The sequence below is a fragment of the Scleropages formosus genome, chromosome 17, assembly GCF_900964775.1.
Source record: "Scleropages formosus chromosome 17, fSclFor1.1, whole genome shotgun sequence".
NCBI classification, from domain to species: Eukaryota; Metazoa; Chordata; class Actinopteri; order Osteoglossiformes; family Osteoglossidae; genus Scleropages; species Scleropages formosus.
Window position 1 is genome coordinate 23,922,343 of NC_041822.1, and position 19,930 is coordinate 23,942,272.

The 19,930-nt window shown below is 47.5% G+C and overlaps 1 protein-coding gene across 9 annotated transcripts in view; it reads right to left on the reverse strand.

The window, feature by feature from the left end:
* Positions 1-697: 697 nt before the first annotated feature.
* Positions 698-19,930, reverse strand: part of citb (citron rho-interacting serine/threonine kinase b) — a 59,762-nt gene continuing 40,529 nt past the window's right edge. For 3 of the 9 annotated variants that reach the window (XM_029259474.1, XM_029259476.1, XM_029259477.1), the window contains exons 21-40: positions 17,915-18,046; positions 17,335-17,533; positions 16,465-16,632; positions 15,125-15,148; positions 13,023-13,160; positions 12,480-12,657; positions 11,606-11,694; positions 11,339-11,443; positions 10,980-11,149; positions 8,787-8,867; positions 7,420-7,555; positions 6,489-6,628; positions 6,280-6,372; positions 6,007-6,115; positions 5,741-5,869; positions 4,297-4,377; positions 4,122-4,200; positions 3,264-3,437; positions 1,789-2,089; positions 698-1,708 (exon numbers count right to left, since the gene is read on the reverse strand). In XM_029259474.1, coding sequence (XP_029115307.1) covers positions 1,685-1,708; positions 1,789-2,089; positions 3,264-3,437; positions 4,122-4,200; positions 4,297-4,377; positions 5,741-5,869; positions 6,007-6,115; positions 6,280-6,372; positions 6,489-6,628; positions 7,420-7,555; positions 8,787-8,867; positions 10,980-11,149; positions 11,339-11,443; positions 11,606-11,694; positions 12,480-12,657; positions 13,023-13,160; positions 15,125-15,148; positions 16,465-16,632; positions 17,335-17,533; positions 17,915-18,046 — 2,550 coding nt within the window. In that variant the 3' untranslated portion in view covers positions 698-1,684. The remainder of the gene's footprint in view (positions 1,709-1,788; positions 2,090-3,263; positions 3,438-4,121; positions 4,201-4,296; positions 4,378-5,740; positions 5,870-6,006; positions 6,116-6,279; positions 6,373-6,488; positions 6,629-7,419; positions 7,556-8,786; positions 8,868-10,979; positions 11,150-11,338; positions 11,444-11,605; positions 11,695-12,479; positions 12,658-13,022; positions 13,161-15,124; positions 15,149-16,464; positions 16,633-17,334; positions 17,534-17,914; positions 18,047-19,930) is intronic. The other 6 variants (XM_029259479.1, XM_029259481.1, XM_029259478.1 and 3 more) reach the window with 6 other exon arrangements.

Genomic DNA, 19,930 nt, shown 5'->3' on the forward strand with positions numbered 1-19,930 from the left:
TTTTTTTTTTTTTTAAAAGCATAGAGCAAAAAGGAAACATGGATTTTTTTTCGCACAAAGAATTTAGTCACTGCCACTAAAAAGACTAATAAAATCAAAGTGCATAATTTTATTTAACAGTATTACGATTAAGTAGAGCAGTTGGCTGACTGTTCAGGTGGGTGTGTGCGTGTGGGGAAGGCGAGTTATCATGCGGGACATCCTTTGCTCGGCTATTCTGGGTTCCTCTTACCTGCTGGCTGGAGGGAGGGGTTCTCATCCTCACTCCGTTTTCACCTCCTTCCTTTGTACAGCACTTTGAGTCGTCGTGTCTCCTCTCAAAGACCCTTTAGCTGTATATAGCGTGTCCTGTTCGGCCTCCACACCGTAATCACCACCGACAAAAGTGCTCCTTTGCTCAGTATGAATATTTTTGTTGTGTTGAATTTACTTTTGAAGAGATTTACATTTGTTGTAGCGTTAATTGAAATAAAGTTTTGCATCTGCATTGCTCACGGGAGGTGCTGTGTGAAGGATGCACACCTCGGCCGTCCTTGGCTTCTTTTGCTTTTTTTTTTAACCTCTAGAATGAGTTTTATTAAAAGCCGTTCAAAAATGACAACTCTGATCACTGAGTTCACACTGTTATGAGTGCAAACGTACACATGAAGAACACAACCGTGGCTCGGTCTCTGGTGAATAAAGGGAATCCACACACACGTTGGAGTACTTTGTTTTTAATGTACTTGTACATTTTGGAAAAAAACGCTAAAGCTGACAGCAGGTGTTCAACATCAATGTGTGCAGTTACTTAAAAGGGAAAAGGGAGCCTAGAGGACAAGGAACCTGAAATTCGGCATTTAAAAGTTGCTCATGCTTTACAGAATGACTTTACGACAGCTTTCGATCGCTGTGATTGTGCTGGAAAAAAGAAACCCACGTCGGTGTGAAACACTATCTCGGGGCGGGAAGTGGCGCATGCTGTATGTGTCCCCTGGCCACTGGTAGTTGCCAGCAGGCTGAGAAAGACACCATTTCCCTCCCTTGGCAAAGTGAGCGTGGAGCAGCCCAAATACCTGTATTTGTACAAAACGTGGAAGCGTCAAGGAGAAGCACTTTTCTTCAACGCACCAGAACGTGGTTAAGCTCAATACCGAGTAGCACAAAGTAAAGCAATCAATCAGTTGGACCACAAAAGTACGTGCGCTATGTGCAAAAAGGAGCTTGAAAAGGTCAAAACCGGCCGAGGGCTCTCGTCAGCACAGAAGCAGCATGGCGACACAAACGAGAGGCTTCACGTTGCTTCTGGAGGGAAAAGCTGCATCGCTCGGTGGACCCATAAGAAACGCTCTTTGTTTAAAAAATAGACTTTGCGTCATTTTCTCGGTCGCTATAAAAGTGGAGTTGCTCTATTTACAATACAGAAGGTGGAACGGCACTAAACAGACTATCCTCCCAAAGCACTGACTGCCGTCACTGGGGCTGAGCGTTGGTGACCGTGACCGCTCTTGCATCCACCTGGGATCTTCTTCACAGAGGTGCACAGAACGGGGGGTTGTGGGGTCGGCACGCAGGGAGGGGGGGGGGCTAACTGCAACAGCGGAGTGTGGTCGGCGACAAAGAAGCCACGAACGCAGCCGGTGGACCGTCCCTCTACATCGGGAGGCGGGAGGTGCTCCTCGGTAGACGCGCCCTCCTTCAGCACTCACACCGACGACTGGTCCCAGACCTGCACGGAGACACCGATCCCAAATGACCTCTACAGATGAACGTAGGCGAGGCGAAAGGCCGGTGTGGCGCTCGGCTTACCTTGTTGACGGGCGTGAGCTGGGTGCGCACGGAGCCCGTGTGGAGGCGTGGCCTCTCCTCGAAGCCCCTGCCCGGGGAGCGCTCTCGCCGGCTGTCCAGGATCCTTCCCGGGGATTTCTCCCGCTCCAGCGGCCGCGCGGGCGACTTGTCGCGCCGGAACTCGGTGCGGCCCTCACGGTAGCGGTGTGGAGTGCTGGGCTCACGGTGCAGCCCCTCGGAGGCTCCCGAGGTGCCGGGTCCCGACGCCAGGCGCTTGGAGATGTGCTCGTTGTAGGAGGGCGGGCCGCGCTTGTTGGGGCTGCTGGCAACAGAGGAGAGTGAGAGGAGCAGCAGCTGGAATTGAGCTTCAGTTTCAGAGGTGGTCAAGTGCTCAATTGCTTCCTTTACTGAGGTCCAAAACACCACCCGAAAGCACCAGCTCCTCCTCTACAAGCAGACCTTGGGCCTCTGGGATGACTGACGGTTGCTCTTTTGCGCTTCAAAGTCACGTCTACCACTGTCACAATCACCAAAAGCGTAAAAGTACGGCGATTCCTCTGAAGTTGGTTTTAAAAAATTCAGTGCTCAGACTTTTCTACCACAGAAGAACATGCGCTTTTATCAGGTGGTGATGGGGGTTGGTTTGAAGCAGAAAGAAAACAGGACAGCGTTCCAGCATATTGAGGACTAAAAAGAAGGCAAAACCCACAAACGACCTGAAAAATCCCACTTCTACCCCCAGTGTAAATGCAGGGTTTGAGAGGGTGGAGGTCAGTTTACTGTACCGCTGGTACTGGACAGAGAGAGACTTGAAAACGGGTTGAGTAGGGAAACAATGCTCACCTCTACTAAGAGCATTCTCCCATTAATAAAAACAATTTTCTTCATCCTGCCTCCTTGCTGTTATCCCCTTACCTGATCTCCAGTCTTGACATCTCAAACACAACATCTATGTACTATTTCCCTGAGTACAAATCCTGTTCTTTCCTTATTCAATGCAACACTTTTGTTCCTCCATCTCCACAAGTTAATGGTGTGATTTCTTACATAAACAGTAGGTGGAAGTGTTGAGTCTCAGCACCATGTGTGACTAGAGCTCAGTTGCAGCATCATTTGCATCTATCCATCTGACACTTTTCTCCAAAGTAAATCTGTTAAGCTTCTTACGCTGATTCCGCATTTATCCAGCAAGGTAATTCTTACTGGAGTTATTGAGTGGCCATTCAAGCCTACAAAAGGGGTTTTTGATTTTCAGGCCAGACTTAACCCGAAAGGTTTACCACACCTAGAGATGTGAGGAGCCACTGAAGCCACCAAGTCCTAATCTCGCTGCTCTCTATTTATCAAAACTTACTGAGTTCCACCCAGAACACTCTGACTACAACATGCGGGATCCAGCACCCATAAACCAGTGATATTGTTTCCACAGAAACCGTCAAAGTGGACAAAGCACACTTCGGTAAGTACGGCACACTGAGGGACACGGCAAAGCTCACCTGCGGCTTGAGCCGGTCCTCTGCAAGTCCCGCGACTCGCGCACCAGGTTACCCTTGCAGCAGATCACCCTCAGCTTGTTCTGGTAGGAGGATGCCAGGTAGATTGCCCCGGAGGAGATGGCCGGGCCCAGGTAGCGTGGGTTGGGGACGTCCAGGTGCACCTGGGCCATGGGACTGACCGCACACAGGAAAACACACATAATGGGTGTGTGGATGGGAAAAGCAGGTTCCGTACCCAAATTACTCCTTTCAGGGTAAAATGAGGTGGTATAAAAACACCAGCTTTGCTAGTTTCCGCTTTCTGTTCGACACGAACGTTCGACTGCCAACCGAACGGGTCAGACGTGCTGTCGGCCTTCGCCGCGTGAACCTGCGTTCATTTGTCGAAGAACAGCCGTGATGCTGAAAACGTCCATCAAAAGTGCATTTTCATCACTCAGGATTACACAATTGTCACTATTTTGTTTAACTGATACCGTGGTTATGCACTCTGGGGGACTACATTGTTAGTCGCTGACTGCGTAAATGACCAGTTTCACGTTTCTGAAATAATTAATGGAAAGGAAGTGGCGCAAAGCCAACAGTGACGTATGTTCTTTGATGGACCGGCAGGAGTTCAGCCTGTGGTGACAGACAGACGACGCCGACTCGGCAGCACTCGTCCGGCGCAGTGCGCTCGAGGGAACCCAGCGCGCCACCAGACCCAGACTGCGGTCTCCACTCGGTTACCGTTCGTCTCCTGCTGCGGAAGCTCCGAACTTCCATGAGGCCCTGTCCGCTATGGTAAACCAGGCTGTAGCCCACTGTGCAATCAGTGTAAACGGTGTAAAGTCATTGTCCCGGTGGTGCAAGCCTTACCCCAGTCCGGTGTGCGACTGCACCTCGATGACATCCAAGGAGTTGAAGTAGGTGACAAACAGGTAGGGTTCCCTGTAGGCTGGGAAAAGGGACAACGCAGCAGTCCTGAAACAATAATATCAGTAGTAGCAGCAGCAACAACAGTAACCATAGCAACGGCGCCGGGTCAACTCACCGAAGGCCAGCGGCAGGCGGCTCCACCGGATGTCCTCTGAACGGCTCCTCCGGCCACAAGCGTCCACAAACACACCAAACTCTGTGGTCGGAACAGTGCGCGGGACACGGTGTTGAGGTGAAAGGGGCCCAGTAAGTCCAGCAGACTGGACGTTTTACTACGTTCCAGGTCAGAAGACACATCCTCAGCAAAGCTTTTGTCTGTTTTTTTTTTTTTTTTTCCTTTACCCGTTTACACTGTTGGATACTCTGGTTTTCTCTCTCCGGGAGAACTGGTGTGCAGACCATGTGTGGCAGTGTCACTGTGGGGTCCGACCCTGGTGCTGGGGAGATTCCTGCCCGCAAGTTCAACACTCCAGTTATGGCCTAAAAGAGGGTCAAAGGATCTGCACCCCGATACCAACAGGATCTCAGTTTAAGTCCCAAAAGTGGTAGAATGAGCTCCCTCTGTCCCTCAGAGCTGCTGAATCCCTTTCAACTTTCAAGGGTCTCCAACCCATCATCCTCAGAGCCGCTTCTCTCCTGATCTCCTGACAGCTCCATGAATGAGTCCAACACCATCTTCTATGATTATCTATGTATTTGCTATTTGAATATCACTTCTATAGGAGCTACTGGAGGGACGTGAACAAGCAACATGGTGGTGTCAGATACATAAACTGCAGGCTCTTGCTAATAGATTCATTTAAATAGTTTATTGTAAATTTGAGTCCTGACTGTTTTAAAAGGAATATCTTGTGATAAACACAGACTTGGAAAAAGGTGCTGGCTAAATGAAGAACAGTAATTGTTATTAATATGGACCCCAGGCTTTGCTGAGTAAGCTGGACCTGCTGATGTTCACATTATCATCCATGATGTGCATGATGGGAATTCTGCTGAGCTCAGCCTGAATCTCTCGAGGGTTCAGTAAAGCAGACTGGCAGCTAGAAGCCGCACTCTGCTGTCAGCGTTAGGAAGCAGCGTGACCCAGGAGAGAGAAAACAGACAGGTGAGGAATGCTCAACGTTGACATTGACTCATTTCGCTGACGCTTCTCTCCACAGCACCTTACAATGATTTACCCCTTTATACAGCCGGGTAAACTGTACTGGAGCAATTGCTCACAGGTACTGCAGCTAGACATGGGATTCAAACCTGTGACCTTTGGGTTCAAAGGCAGCAGCAGTAACCACTAAATTACCAGTGTTTCGAAGCAACAATAAAAACACAAGTGAATGGGAAGTGGCTGCTACCCACCTGGAGAAAATCTCAGGAATACAGATTGACAATAATCAAGACAGACCATGACAAAGATGGACAATAATAAAGGCTGAAAATAATAAAGATTTAAAATAAGAAAAATGGACAATAATAAAGATGATGTGCTTTCCGTTGTACTTGTTTTAAACGTATCGTTCGTGTATGAAGAAAAAGAGTAGTGACAGCAGAGGAGGCCGACTGACCGTGAAAGCAGAGCAGGTACTCGTCCTTCTGCGGACTGCTGTTGACCTGCATGATGGACACCGGGTAGCTGTGGGACGAGGCGGCGAAGACGGCAGGGGCCAGCGTCATGTCATTCTTGTCCAGGAACTCTAGTCACGGGTGAGACAAGGTCACGAATCACTGACCGATCCCCTTCGCAGCATCAATCAGGATGCCGGAGCAACACTTTTGCCTTCACAGGAGTGTCCATTTTCCACCAGTCAGGACGTGACGCCGGTGGCCGTACCTTCCAGAACATACTGCTTCATCTCAATCTGGTAGAACTTGTTGGTGCCGATGAGGATGCTGTAGCTGGTGAAGTGGATGCAGCTGCACGGCTCCAAGGTCTCGATTTCCTGGGAGACGGGAGGGAAGCGCGAGGTCAGGAGGTCCTGCTGGTCGGAGGATGGACGCCTCACGGTTTCGTGGTCATCGGGGACCCCGTGATCGCTCGCGGTGGCAAATGCAGTGCTCTGACGCCTCCCAGGTGGAGGAACGGCAGGCCTGATGATCACCGTACCTTTCTGATGCAGAACTTGTTGAGGTTGTCGTTGTAGCGCAAGATGGTGATCTTGTTAGGCATTGCGGCACAGATGCACTGACCGTTTTCGATCTGAAGCCAAAAGGGACAAGAAGTCATGTAGACAATAGAAATGAACTATGAATTGAGGAATTATGACACATTTCCACACTGGCTCCAGAGAGCGAGGTAAAACGATGAGGTCTTACCCTCCCTGCAGCAAAGAGATGGCAACCCTTGACGGTCTCAAAGATGTATGGCGAAAGCTCCGATTGGCCCGGGAGGTGCGACTGCGACAGCGTCTGCTTGAGCCGCTTGATCTCGACCAGGCAAAGCGCCCTCTCGCTCCCTGCACAAGAAACCATCCGTCAGCGTCTCTGGCACAAGGGTTCAGTCACATCCGGCTCCGATTTGGCTCTGATTCAGGATCAGGTGACCGTTTAAGGCCTTAAAGAGCATCCTAATGAGGTAAAGGAGCAAGTTTAGACGTGTGGAAGGAGCTACATGCGTTTTCACTCGTTCATTTCAGTCATTCGCAGCGATTAAATCTATGCAAATGTGTGAAAGCATTTTACATTTAGATCTGTTCGCTATTCTCCAAAGTGACTTACAATGTTAGGCTACTTACAAAGATTTACCCATTTAAACAGCTGGGTAATTTTCACGGTACCAGTTATAGGGTAAGTGCCTTGCTCAAAGGCAATAGAGCAGTAGGTGGGATTGGAACCAGTAACCTTCAGATCTGAAGGCAGTGCTCTAATCACTGCATGACCTGCTGGTCCTGTTCCATTATTATAGATGAAAATATGTGCCCCCTATAGAGGGGTGGAGCAGGTGAGGGTGGTGGGAGGAGCAAAGGCACAGCAAGTGGGCAGCAGGAGGGGTAAAAGAAGCAACAGGGGTGTGGGGAGGAGCAATAGGAGGGGCAATAGATGGAGCGACAGAATAGGGAAAAAGGGTGCAGGAGCAGTGGGAGGAGAAATGGAAGGCACAAATGAAGCAACGGGCACAGTGGGAAGGGCAACAGGAGGATCAAAGCAGCAGGGGAGGGGCACTGGGAAGAGTGCTGGGAGGGGTTAAAAGAAGCACTGTGGTGATGGACAGGTGGAGCAGCAATGGGGGACCCATGGCCCCACTGACCAGTAATCATCAGCAGCTTGTCGTGATCCTTCAGGACCTGGATCTGAAAGACGGAGCCCAGGCCTGGGATGTGGGCCAGGGAGTTCTTGATCACATTCAGAGCGTACAGACCCTCCTCTGAGCCCACCAGCACCACCTGTAGAGGGAGCGAAAGGGTTGCGATCAAACCACGGCTCCAGCGTGTTCACAACACTGAAACAACGTGATTCACCTGAGCCAAACTCTCTCTGACACCCCCCTGTTGCCGGTTCACATCGCACAAATAGTTGCCTATAGAAGTGACATTCAAATAGGAAGTAGACACATTTTCATATTAGATGGTTATGACTTGAGGGATTCATCAGCTATGAGAGGCAGAGGGAGCTCATTTGACTCTACCTATGGAAGTTAGATTCTAATAGCAAATACATAGCTAATCATAGCAAATGGTGTTGGACTCATTTATGTAGCTGTCAGGAGAGAAGTGGCTCTGAAAGAGATAGGTTTGAGACCCTTCTTGAATGCTGGGAGAGATTCAGCAGCTCTGAGGGACAGAAGGAGTTTGCTCCAATCCCCTGTGGCCAAGGCTGAGATCTTAAAAAAAAAAAAATTCATTTTGGACCCCTTGTGAGTGGAATCACCAAGCAGCCAGACATGGAGGTGCTCAGCACTCTTGCTGGGGGATCACGTCCTTTAGTAGCAGTGGTTCAGGTGAGATTATCACCATGTTCTGTCAAAAGCTGGGTAGAGAGTGGTGTGAGGGAAGTAGAGACAGATTCTACTAAATAAAATTATGAACTTGGTGTAAAGTGGTAAACATCAGAAGCTGCTATGGACAAAAACATGAGCTAACTAACATAATATTACATCTACATTTACATTTTAATAGTCTTTTTTTTTTTCTGAAGGCCATCTGTGTACAGCGTTTGGAGGCAGATGTAATTAAAGGGCAGTTCTGAATGTTGGCCCTCCGGACCCCTACGTTCCCATACAGAGAGCTGCTCTCCTGCTCCTCTCGTTCTCCATGTCACTGAACACAAAGCGCCACATCTGCAGCGCAGCACCGCCGCCGCCGCTCGCATTAATCGCCCATCTGGTGAGCAATATGCTAATGAAGGCAGAATTCATGTAGGTACACAGGTCTTCATTATTTCAAAGCACCGGCTCCCTCGACACAGCCAGTCCGACCTTGGGATGATTAATCAAAACTACGTGGTGATACAACAGCCGTTGCCATGTCAACAGCATGCGACAGTCGCTGTTTCTTTAAAACACTTTGTCTATGTCTATTGTTCTAATCTTCTGCTGCACATGAACAGGTGATAAAAGCACAACAGGACTTGTACCTGATCTGTACGGGGTGGCAGTGACACAGGTGCCACTCATACCTGGTCTGTGAGTGGCAGGGTGCAGTTGATGTCCAGTCGGTCGTCTCCCTCCAGCTTCAGCAGCGAGTTTCCCAGCATTTTCTGTGTGGGAAGTGCAATGCATGTGACTTCAATATTTGTACTTTTTCGGTCTCTTGGCCGAAACCTCTGTCCTCTCTTCCGCACTCAACAGCAAATACTCTCCATTCACCACTTTTCTGTCCCAAAGTATAAAACATGTAAACATGTTGTTTCTGGAAGAGCTTCTGGAATGCAGAGTAACACCGAAATCAGTGCCCAGAAAAGAATGAGCAAAGAATATAATTAAATGTAATGTATTCCACAGGATATTTCATATGAATAAAAAAAAAAAAAAAAAAATCTACGACGCATCGGCGCTGGTGTTGTAGCCTGAGAAACAAGGAGTCTCTGGCGCTCCAGGACAGGGACACATGCTGCTTACTGCCCCTGTCTCCAGCTGGACCGTCCTGATGCTTTTCCCCAGAGAAATGACCAGACAGAAAAGCAGAAAAAAACACGACATTCACAGACACAGAACAGGCAAGGTGACCAAACAGGGATCAGATAGGTGTCCAGATAGGGGAACAGACAGGGGACCAAAGAGGTGATAAGACAGGGGAACAGACAGGTGTCCATACAGGGTACCAAACAAGTGCCGAGACAGGTCACCAAACAAGGGTGCAAACACCAAACAGGGAAGCTGTGGACCATGAGAGTGGGGATTCTGGGTGAGTTTCGTACCTATGACCAGATGTTGGACTCATGCATGGAAGCACGTCCTCCGTGTGTGTGCGCGTGTGTGTTTGTGTGTGCGTGTGTCTACGTGCACTCCTTGGATGGACACTGAGCAGTGAGACTCATGCAGTCTTTTACCTGGACCAGCGGAGACAGAGCGGCCTGTCTTTTTGTAAGGACAGCCTACAAACACAGAGGACAACCACGACACACCAACAGGCAAACAAGCAGCATATGCAGGTGAAGAAGAAACACACACAAAGAGAGACACCGTGGAGGAGTGAGGTGTGAGCAGCGAGACAGGGACAGGGACACAAAGAGGGACAGCAAGAGAGGGAGAGAGACAGAGAGACAGAGAGAAACGATTAACAACACAGAAAGAAGGACAGAGTGTAAAGTAAAGATGTTTGCATCTCCTCTCTGTTCCATCTTACGGTCTAAAGAATACCCTGCTCCAGTGTAAACTGTACCCTGGTCCGGTCAAAGAAGCTAAGCAGTAAGCGGTAAAACGACACTTCGCTCCTTTACCACACATCAGTAACATAGTTAAATGATTGTCAGGGGACTTCTGAGTGACCAAAAACAACACTGTGGCAAATATAACAAACATACAATTTTTGATGTAAAACAATTAAACAAAAAAAAAAAACCATACATATACACGTATAATCTTTATGCATTTATTTAATTACAGTAGCTCCTCATATTACAAACAGTGAATAGTTTTACTTCCATTTTCTTCACTAAACCAGTCCATCTGATTTCAATAACCACTTATCCTGAGCAGGGTCACGGTGAACCGGAGCCTATCCTGGAAGCACTGGGTGCAAGTGTGAGGCGGGGTGTACACCCTGGACAGGATGCCAGGCCATCGCAGCTTCACTTAGTTATTTCATACAATTTCCGCAGCAAAGGGAACATGATGTGTGTTTACCCTCCGAACCGCTAGGTGGCAGTAAAGAGCACCCAAGCAGAGGAGGAGTGCAGCAGCACCTTATTTCAACTCACCTCAACAGTGTTTCCAGCTTGCCTCTGGTCTGCGTGTTTACGTCACAAATCAGTCAACGAGAGTTTGTCAAGATTAAGTATTTTTATCTTTAGTCAAATTAATTTCAGTGGAACATAGCTCTGTGATTGGCTGGTGCCCCATCCAGGGTGTACCCTACCTCGCTTCCTACACTGTCAGGATAGGCTCTGGACCTTGCCATGCCTGCGTTAAGACAAATAGTTACAGATAATGAATGATTGAGTTAACGGAGCTTGAAAGTACTTAAAATATTAAAGATTTTCGTGGTAATTTACTGTAGCTATATCTGAGACTTTTATGAAATCTTAAAATGAATGAAAATACATCTACACTGAGCATTAATCTGCAATCTGGAATTTACTGTGGTGTTTAAAAAAAACGAAGAAAAAAACACACCCTAGACACCCCCAGGTGGCTCTCGGAGTACTCACAGCATCAGCCTCGGCTTTCTCCCGGGACCCCCGGCCTGCTGCCACCACAGACTCCAGCACAGCCACCCACCGCTGCTTGTCTGGGAAGCTGGGTGCCATGAAGTACAGGCACTGGCCCGGCCAGCAGGGGGCGTGAGGGTGCGACTCCACCTTCAGCACATAGGAGACGTCTGCAGAAGGACAGGCAAAAACACGACCTGTTTTTCCATCCGTCCCGCAACGCCTGTTTGCTTCAGCATGGAAAAGGCCGTAACCAGAGAATGAGGAAAGAAAATTTTGGCGCACACACAATATGTGTTTGGTTTACACGTCCTGGGGTCCGTCGAGCCCGGGGCCGCAGGGAGGGGTTCGGTCCGTACCTGACTTAGAGGTGTTGATGAGCTCTGAAGCCCCCACTGCCCCGTGCACGCTCACATGCGCTTCAGTTGGACACAGCTCAAACTCCTCCAGCGGCTTCACGGAATCTAAAACATACAGATATGCATTCCACACTGGAAGCTTGGCTCGCAGGGGGAGCAGCGGCCAAGACAACACTTGTCAATCACTTGTGCAATAAACTCGCAAAACAGATAAAGCTGTCACTGACCTCAACACGCTGTAGCACATGCGTAGATTGTATTATTTACCTTCTCGTGGCTCTGTCTCATAGACAGCCAGCTTGGTCCCATCCAGTACCACATATCTCCTCTCCCAGACCGGACCCCGCTTCCCATTCCTGTCCGGCACACAGACGCACACTCACACTCGGATTCGATGAGAGCAGCACAGATTAAGAGGCTGCCGGAAATCTCAGACGTAAGCGTCGCCGAGAAAACCACCGGTAATAAATGGCCCCACATAAAAATGAAAACAGCAGTACACTGACTTCTCAGGGTACGAACACACCTTAGACCTCAAAAGAGTTCATAGCTAGTTTCATCCGTAACTGCAATATCACTTTTCCCCTCAAAGTCACAAATGACTAAAGCTTAATACTAGAGACAATCTTTGATTTATTTGCAGTAAAAGTCTTGGATACAGCAATAATAATAATAATACTTTGAAAGACTTTTTAACTGCATATTTCTGTTGCTGCTGAACTACATTAAAATTAAAACAAATTTAAAATTACTGATTTCATCACGAAAAAATTTCTGTTTGATGACAACTGTTTCCCGATTCGCCCCATCAACATGTACAAATGTCATCATCTTGTTATTGATCACCAGCACTTGGCAACTGTACAGCTAAGCTGCACTTTACTGCCATCTTATGGCTTGGTGGATAAACAACAGTCTTATGCACACCTCAAAAAACTAAACAGGTAAACAAAAACAGAAGAAAATGCCATTAGAAATAGATAAATAAACCCGAAAATGTTTGTGCCTTCAAACAGTTTTAACTTCGGTGCTTGTAACACCAGGAACAAGTGTACAGATAAAGGCATTACTGCAGGACTGGCCCCGAACGCCAGGATCTAAGGCTGGCCCAGCCAATGATAGTAAGTTGCTATTAGCTCACCTGGGTTGCTTCATCCAGCCCTCCAGACGCACGTGGCCGCCGGCCTCCTTGGGCTGCTGGCCTGACGCGCCGGCCTTGTCGCGGCACAGCGCCTCCAAGTGCGCGGCGTGCTCGACCGGCGGGCCGCACGTGGCTGGAAGGCAGGGGGAGCATTTTGGATGGCACAAAGCTCGACATTCTAAAGCAGGAGAGAAAACATGGTTAAACACAGAGGGGTGGGGGCAGGAGGGCCAGGGGTCGCAGCCGAAAACACGCACAAGGGGAAGAGAGAACAGGCACCGGTGATTAATCATGCCGAGAACAGCCATTCAACTCGACAGGGCAACAAGGTCGAACCTGTCATTTCCAGAAAGTTCTCACTGTACACAAGGACTTTCAAACAATCTCAGTTCGTGACAATGAACTGGATCAACATCATGGGCCAACCTGACCCAGCCAGACATGTGAGAAGAGGAGAGATGGTGTCAAGAATGAATTGCATGCTGGGAGTGAGGGAAAGCCAGGCAGGGTGAGGTGGCACCTACCTAAGCAGGTAGTACCTACCCAAGCAGGTGGTAGCCTGTCTGCCGAAGTGCACGGTGTCCAGGCACACGGAGCACTTGGTGGCCCTCATGTTGAGTCCCACGGTGAAGCGGTGCTGGCTACCGTGGTGAATCCTCTCCTTCACACGCCGTCCGTACTCTGTGCACAGCCAATAGCAAGAGCAGCTTTATTTTAAGCCCCACCTTTGCACCACACACAGCCAATAACAAGAGGGAGTATGTGTATAATCCCTGCTAGGTCCGCCCCTCCTTTTAGCAGGACCAGTAATGACAGTAAAAGTGGGTGGACACTACTCCTAGCCACGCCCCAGCGCTTCACACAACCAATAAACAAGAGGTATTTACTCTATTAGCATACGGGCATTTTTTGTTGCTGTATGTTTGGTATTAACATTTTTGGAATTTAACAAAGTTGGAAAAATATCCAAATGTTAGCACGGAACATACGTGACACACTTCAAGAGGATTTTGAGCTTGTCACACTGCAATCAAAATTTTTTCTAATAAGGACGTAGTGGTCACCAACCCTCATCCTGCTCACTTCGGCAGACACAAACACACATCTCCACAACTTTTTGGGCGAAAATAAGCTGAGTGTGTACTTCTATAAGTATAATGACACTGCAGTGGGATTTGAGGGCCTTTTTAATTTTACATTATGAGCAGCTATCTTATAAGAGTAGCTGATTCTTCGATGAAGGCAGGAACAAAAGCGGGCACGTTCAGTCAACCGCCTGGACGAGGGTTGGGGAACTGCTGATGTAAGGAAAAAACGACTTAAAGGGAGAGAAAAGTGATAAAGGAGGCACCGCTGTCATGGTCATTGTGGGCTAGTATACAGAGCAGATAGCGCGAAATGGGGGAGGGGGTGAAGGCACGCAAACAAAGAAAAGAAACATGAAACCATGGCATCTTCTTCTGGGACCCCCAGCTTGCAACAGGAGCTTTGGAAGGGAGAAAAGCGACACATGCATGGGAATCAACAAGCAAAGGTGTGACCCCAATCTGAGGGACGGGACAGGGACAATGGAGGGCAGCGGTCTGGGGCGGTGAGCGATGGCTCCCGATTTCCTCAGCCTTGCACCTGGGAACAGGCTCATCGTGTTTGTTTACAACCTTCAAGTCCTACACATTTCCTTGCGTGTTCATTTATTTATTAGCTCTTTTCTCCAAAGCAACTTCTAGTGTTAACAGTCATTTACCCACTTACGCAGCTGGGTCATTTTCTTCTGCATCAGTTCAAGGTAAGTACTTCGATCAAGGGCATTGTAACAGGAGGTAACCAGTATTGTACCAGTATTGTAACCAGTAGCTCAAACTGTCTTCTCACACTTTAAGGACTAAAAGCCAACCGTCGTCCGTTTCAGTCATGCACTCATATTTCAGTGCCAGGAAAAATAGCCAGTAAGATACATTTAGGTAAAGCACGGTCATTGAATGTCTTGTGAAGGAGGAAGTTGCCACAGCTGACATTCACACACGACATCAACGTTTATGTGGAGAGAGTGCGTGGCCACCAGCAGCGTCTCATGAGAAATAAAACGCTTTACAGGCACAGTAACTGCCAGTCGCCCCTTAGTGGTTGCCCGCAAACTGCCCCTAATGGGAGCAACAAAGGAGGAAAAAAAAAAAACAATGAACTCATCAGAGAGAGCTGACAACAGTCACGTGACAATAACACGACAATCACATGACGATCGGAGAAGAGACAGTCGATTTCCATCACAAGATGATGCTGAAACAATGTGTCGGCCATTTTTTTTGCGCTGAAATATGAAGCAGGCGACATCATTTTTCATTCGGGTGAGAGATGATCGATGGAACTATCAGAACTCTCGGTTATGACACCCCTCATCGCAGCGAAGCTCAGGTCATTACTTCTGGTGCAACCTTCATTATTAATGACGTACCGCGGACTGTGGATTCCTAATGTCCCTTCGCTTATTTGACAGGTCAAACCGAACCGCTGTTCCCAAGGTGCAGAAGCATCTAAAAATCTGGCCCGTTGGCCTTTACGCAAACAAGAGGTGAGGGCAGAGGACAGAAAAGCAGGGGAGGGTGGGATTCAATCGGTCTTGTTGCCGGGGGGGGCTACACACTTACTTTCAAAGGTGACCCTCCTTCTCTCTGTGGGGTGCGAAAGAGACAAGACAACGGTTCAAAGGCACAGGAACGCGGACCCAGGGCGTGCAGGGCGGGAAGCCATCGGACATGTGTGCAGGACACGACAAGACGCACGGCACACAGGTGGGCTTCCGGGCACTTTCTAGGACCCCCACCCAGTGCGGAGGTGTTGCTACATTTAACATGGGACATATAAATACTACAAAGAAGCAAACAGTGGACGGCTTTTCGTTTTGACCCAGAAGCCACACTTTAGCTGCTCCCACGGCGCCTGAGAACATAGAATCAGACAGAACTCAGCAGACAGACCACAGTAAAAGTGGGTTAATACACAACTGGGGCGAAAATATGTTCATGGCTTTAGCTCAGGTATGAGACCAAGACAAGGTGGAAACAGTGTGAAAGGGCTCATCACTAATGCCCCCTGCAGTGAACATACCCAGTTACTGTGCCAGGATGGAGACTGCAAATGCATGTACACTCTTCTCTCATATAACAGGGTCCCGCACAGTGAAGTAAAATAGCTAAAATAGCTTATGAACACATATACCGTACCATGTTTTCCATACAAGGGCTTATGATTCAGTGCAGGGGCATTTTCCCCCGCTATTTTACACCCACAAAGAGAGCATTTTATACACTGCCTACGATGTGTTTCGCTCTACAGTTCTGTCGTAACACAACCTACTTCCTGCTTCCTACTTCCTGTCATGTGACAAACTTCCAACCAATCAAGAAGCCTAAATCACAACTATAGCACTACACTGTAAGTTTGACAGATAAACTCTGCAAATGTAAATACCACCTCAATTTATCAGTCATATAAATAAACATTATAAAATTAAGACACAGACGGTACTGTTAAACGAAGTGTTTCTCTTGTGGTTTACGAGCTTGGAAGAGTCCAAAGGCAATTCTAGTGGTGCAGAAACTGACACCACAATTCAAGATACCAGGGCAAATACTCAAGATAATAAGTGACAGAATTTAATATTTTTTTGTCACAGATATTATAAAATATGTTGTTGTTATCACTACATACTTCTTACATAAACTACTACAGCTACATTACTACTACATCCTACATAATAATACCTTTCATTTTGGTTCACTTTTAATTTTCGTCCAGGAACAAATTACATATTTTCCTTTAAGAAATCACGGTAATTCTAACACCTCGTGACAGGATTTTGCCAAACTGAGATTTCACGGAATGAATGAACCCTGTTAGGCGAAGGATGGGTGTAGAACGTGTACCGGGGTGATCACCAACGGTCCTCAGTGGCCTCCATGCTCTAGTGTTTCCAGGGGCAGCTCACCCTCAGGTGTGGGGGGCTCCTTCCTGCGACCCGAGTTGGAGGGCGCCAGCATGCTGACTGGCTTGGCCTGGTGCTCGGGGGACTTGACCGAGGCACCTATGATGGTCTGCTGCCGGGTCAGGGCCGGTGTGGTGGGGGCAACATGTTCCAGAGCCTTAAACTGGACCGCTGAGATGGGCGAGAAAAAGAGGAACCACTCAATGTCTCCTTTGTCCCCACTCAATGAAAAGTTTCCAAATCCAAGTCACACCCCAGATGAGGGTGTTCCTGAGAGTCACGGATGGGACAGTCTCAGAAAAGGAAATATCAGTGTTATAAGGGGGCAACTTCACTGGCACATTATGATGGATTATTGACATAGTAATTAATGCAGAACGCTGTGTATATTTGCTTCAATATAGTAATGTCTGAGTCCATTCACATCCAATCCTTGTTTATCAAGCAGAGCAGCAGGAGCCTGTTGTTAAGCACAAACTCTTATCTGAATGCGATACAGACGGTATTGCAATTTTATAGCTCAATTATCACATGTACAAATTTTATTTTTTTTAATCTAAATTAATAACATTTGATTTTTATGCATTCCTAGCTGTTCCAAATGAGTTTTATTTTTGGAGCTTATTACATTCTGTTGCCAAAATTTCTTTTGTATTAGGAAACAATCAAGAATGTTCTAGAAAACAAACTTTTTTTATATGAGAAAATCCTTATGTGCTGGAAACTCTATGAATAAACACAGCATGTCAAAAAGACTGGTTATAACCCTGCATGTACCAGTGTTTAGGGTCACTGGGACAGGAGGTTGCCATCAAACAATTTTGGAATCCACTGTCCTAGAGTGTGTTGGCTAGACACTGCGTGAACACACACCCTCTTCCCTGAGGGAGCGCAGCTCTATACGCATCTTCTGCAGCGCCTCCTCGAGCTCGGAGCAGCGAGCGCGCTCCTTGTCCAGGGCCACCTTCATGTCGCTGTACTGCACGGGCGCCTGGGCTTGGCTTGGCACCGGCGCCTGCGATTGGGACCCAGCACCCCCCATGAGGTCTTCCCGGCGCCGCCCGAAGATGCTCTGCAACGGAGACAGAGGGTTCACCAGGTTTGGGAAGCACTGTCTTGAACCATGTGGAAGACCCATAAACGATCCATCTTTGTCATGAAATTTGGAACCTGATACCAAAATTCCTGGCAGAAAAAGGACACATCGTGGAGAGCAGATGTTTCATCCATCGTTGACACCCACTTAGCAGAGGTAAAGCAGGTCAGACTGCTCTGGTTCTTTGATTAGATGGAGAAAGCTGTTTGCTGTCAATGTCCTACATCAGCCAAAGTACCACATCTCCCGTACTCTTCGAGGCAACTCGAAGCCCCGGCCGGGACCCCATCGGCCACATTCAGACCCGCTCTGATAGCTGCAGAACACAAGAGGTGCTTGAGGGAAGCATGCTCTTACCTTCTTCTTTTTCAGCGGCTGGTCCATCTTAGCCTGCAAGAAGTCGATGAGCTTGGTTTGCTGCGATATCGTGCCCTCCATCTTGACCTTCTCGTGGGAGTACGCCGCCTGTGGGGGAAGCCGGCGGCTAGTCTGGGATTAGCAAGTGAGAAATCTCAGGCAGGTTTTTATTTTACCCTCCAGACAGGTCAACAACATGCTGCAGGACATTTTTAACAGGGACACTGTTTACATGGTACAACGGGCTTCAGCTTTGGGCTAGAGAGTAAATCCTGCGTTAAATGTGACTGTGTAAGAGTACAAGGGGGGCAGACAAGGTGACGGGGGCTCACACTGGTGCCCAGTACTGCGCTTGGGACTGACGGTCCATTAGGTCCTTGGCACATAAAGCAAACCTCATCCCTCCACCACCACAAAGCTTGCAAGTCATCCCTGACATTCCGTTGCCCCCCCATGACAATTTTAAAAAAAGAGCTTTAGAATGTGCCCTTTACCAGAGCTGTGATTTTGTGCCATGTAAACAGTTTCTCTGTACAGTGGATTTTTTTCTTTAATAGAAAATACTCCTTAATGACTGCAGAGGGACAAGGAGAAATAATCACCATACAGGTGCAGGCTAAATTAATGACATTTCTACACTGGCGTGACGGCACAGCAAGTCGGACGTGTTAACGTCAGAAATTGTGACTGATTTGCTGTTCCTTGGTAATTATAAATGTTTTGCACTTCATGGCCATTGAATTGGAACATCTGATTGTCCCCGAACCGCAGAACAGCCTTCCAATTCATTAAATAGAGCAATTAAAATGGCTCTAAGATTACATTTAATCACAACATTGCAGTGCTAAATCATTTCAGCACGCCAAAGTGCTGCTTAGCGTGTGCTGATCTTCACATTAAACAGTTACGTGAGGAATGGATAGACTTTCCATTTAGAAACTACACTTCTTGTACGAGCGCATTGTTCTTGCTGTGTGACGAAGGCTGGTGATACTGGACATCCGAGAAGACCGAACGTTACCTGGAACTGCAGACGCAGGATTTGGGACACATTCAAAAACCAGTGGGGGGAAAAAAAGTGGGGGGGGGGGGGGTCTTGGAAAGAATCACAAACTTAAACAATTAAATCACAACCTTTCCATGTGAAACACTTTGCTGTAGTGGTGTGGAGGTGCCTGCGGGTGGAGCTGTGCAGCCTTAGGTCGATCGCTGGCTTTTATTGCTGCATCTCATTTTGTCTCAGTGGGATAATAAGAGCATGAAAATTCATGTAAATTAATACCCTGAGATCTAACTGTCATCCAGGTCAGTCGATTTTTAAGAGAATGTGATAAATAATCGCCATCTGACAGGTGTGTGTACACTGACTCCTTGCGTTTCAGATCTCTGGAGATACAAACATTCTCCAGATGATTTATTTTTAATTGCATTTTATTCACCTATCTGTACGCTAAAATTTCCCTCTGTAGTGGAGTCAGAGCGGGATGCCATGTGTCTGCTCAGCCTCTAGGGGGCAGTACAGCACATTCACACAACACAGAAGTGTGTCGCTGCCCTAATTCAACTCACTTCTACAGTGTTTACAGCTCGTTTCTGGTTCTCCTGAGTATAGGTGATAAATGCCAAGAAAAGGAACAGTGCACAGGTTAATGTAATTAAGTAATTTCAGTAATTTAAAAAGAGTTTTAATGTAGCTCCAATTTAATAAAACACAGTGAGTGCTAAGTATTTTGTGTTCATTTGAGCCATATCTGAGATTGTTAAAGCAGTAAAAAATCGTGTAGCGTCTGCAACGAGTTATATGTATTCATGAACCTGAACTTCCTCCAAATTTAATTACAGTTATGAGTTTGTGATATTAAGATACTTATAACTATTTATCCATTTATACAGCAGAGTAATATTTATTACAACTGCATCCAATTTTTTCTGAACTTAACCTGGTACACATTAGGAGACATCTGTATTATTACGCCTTTACTGACTGCAATTTAGTGGCAAAGTTGACTTTGGAGT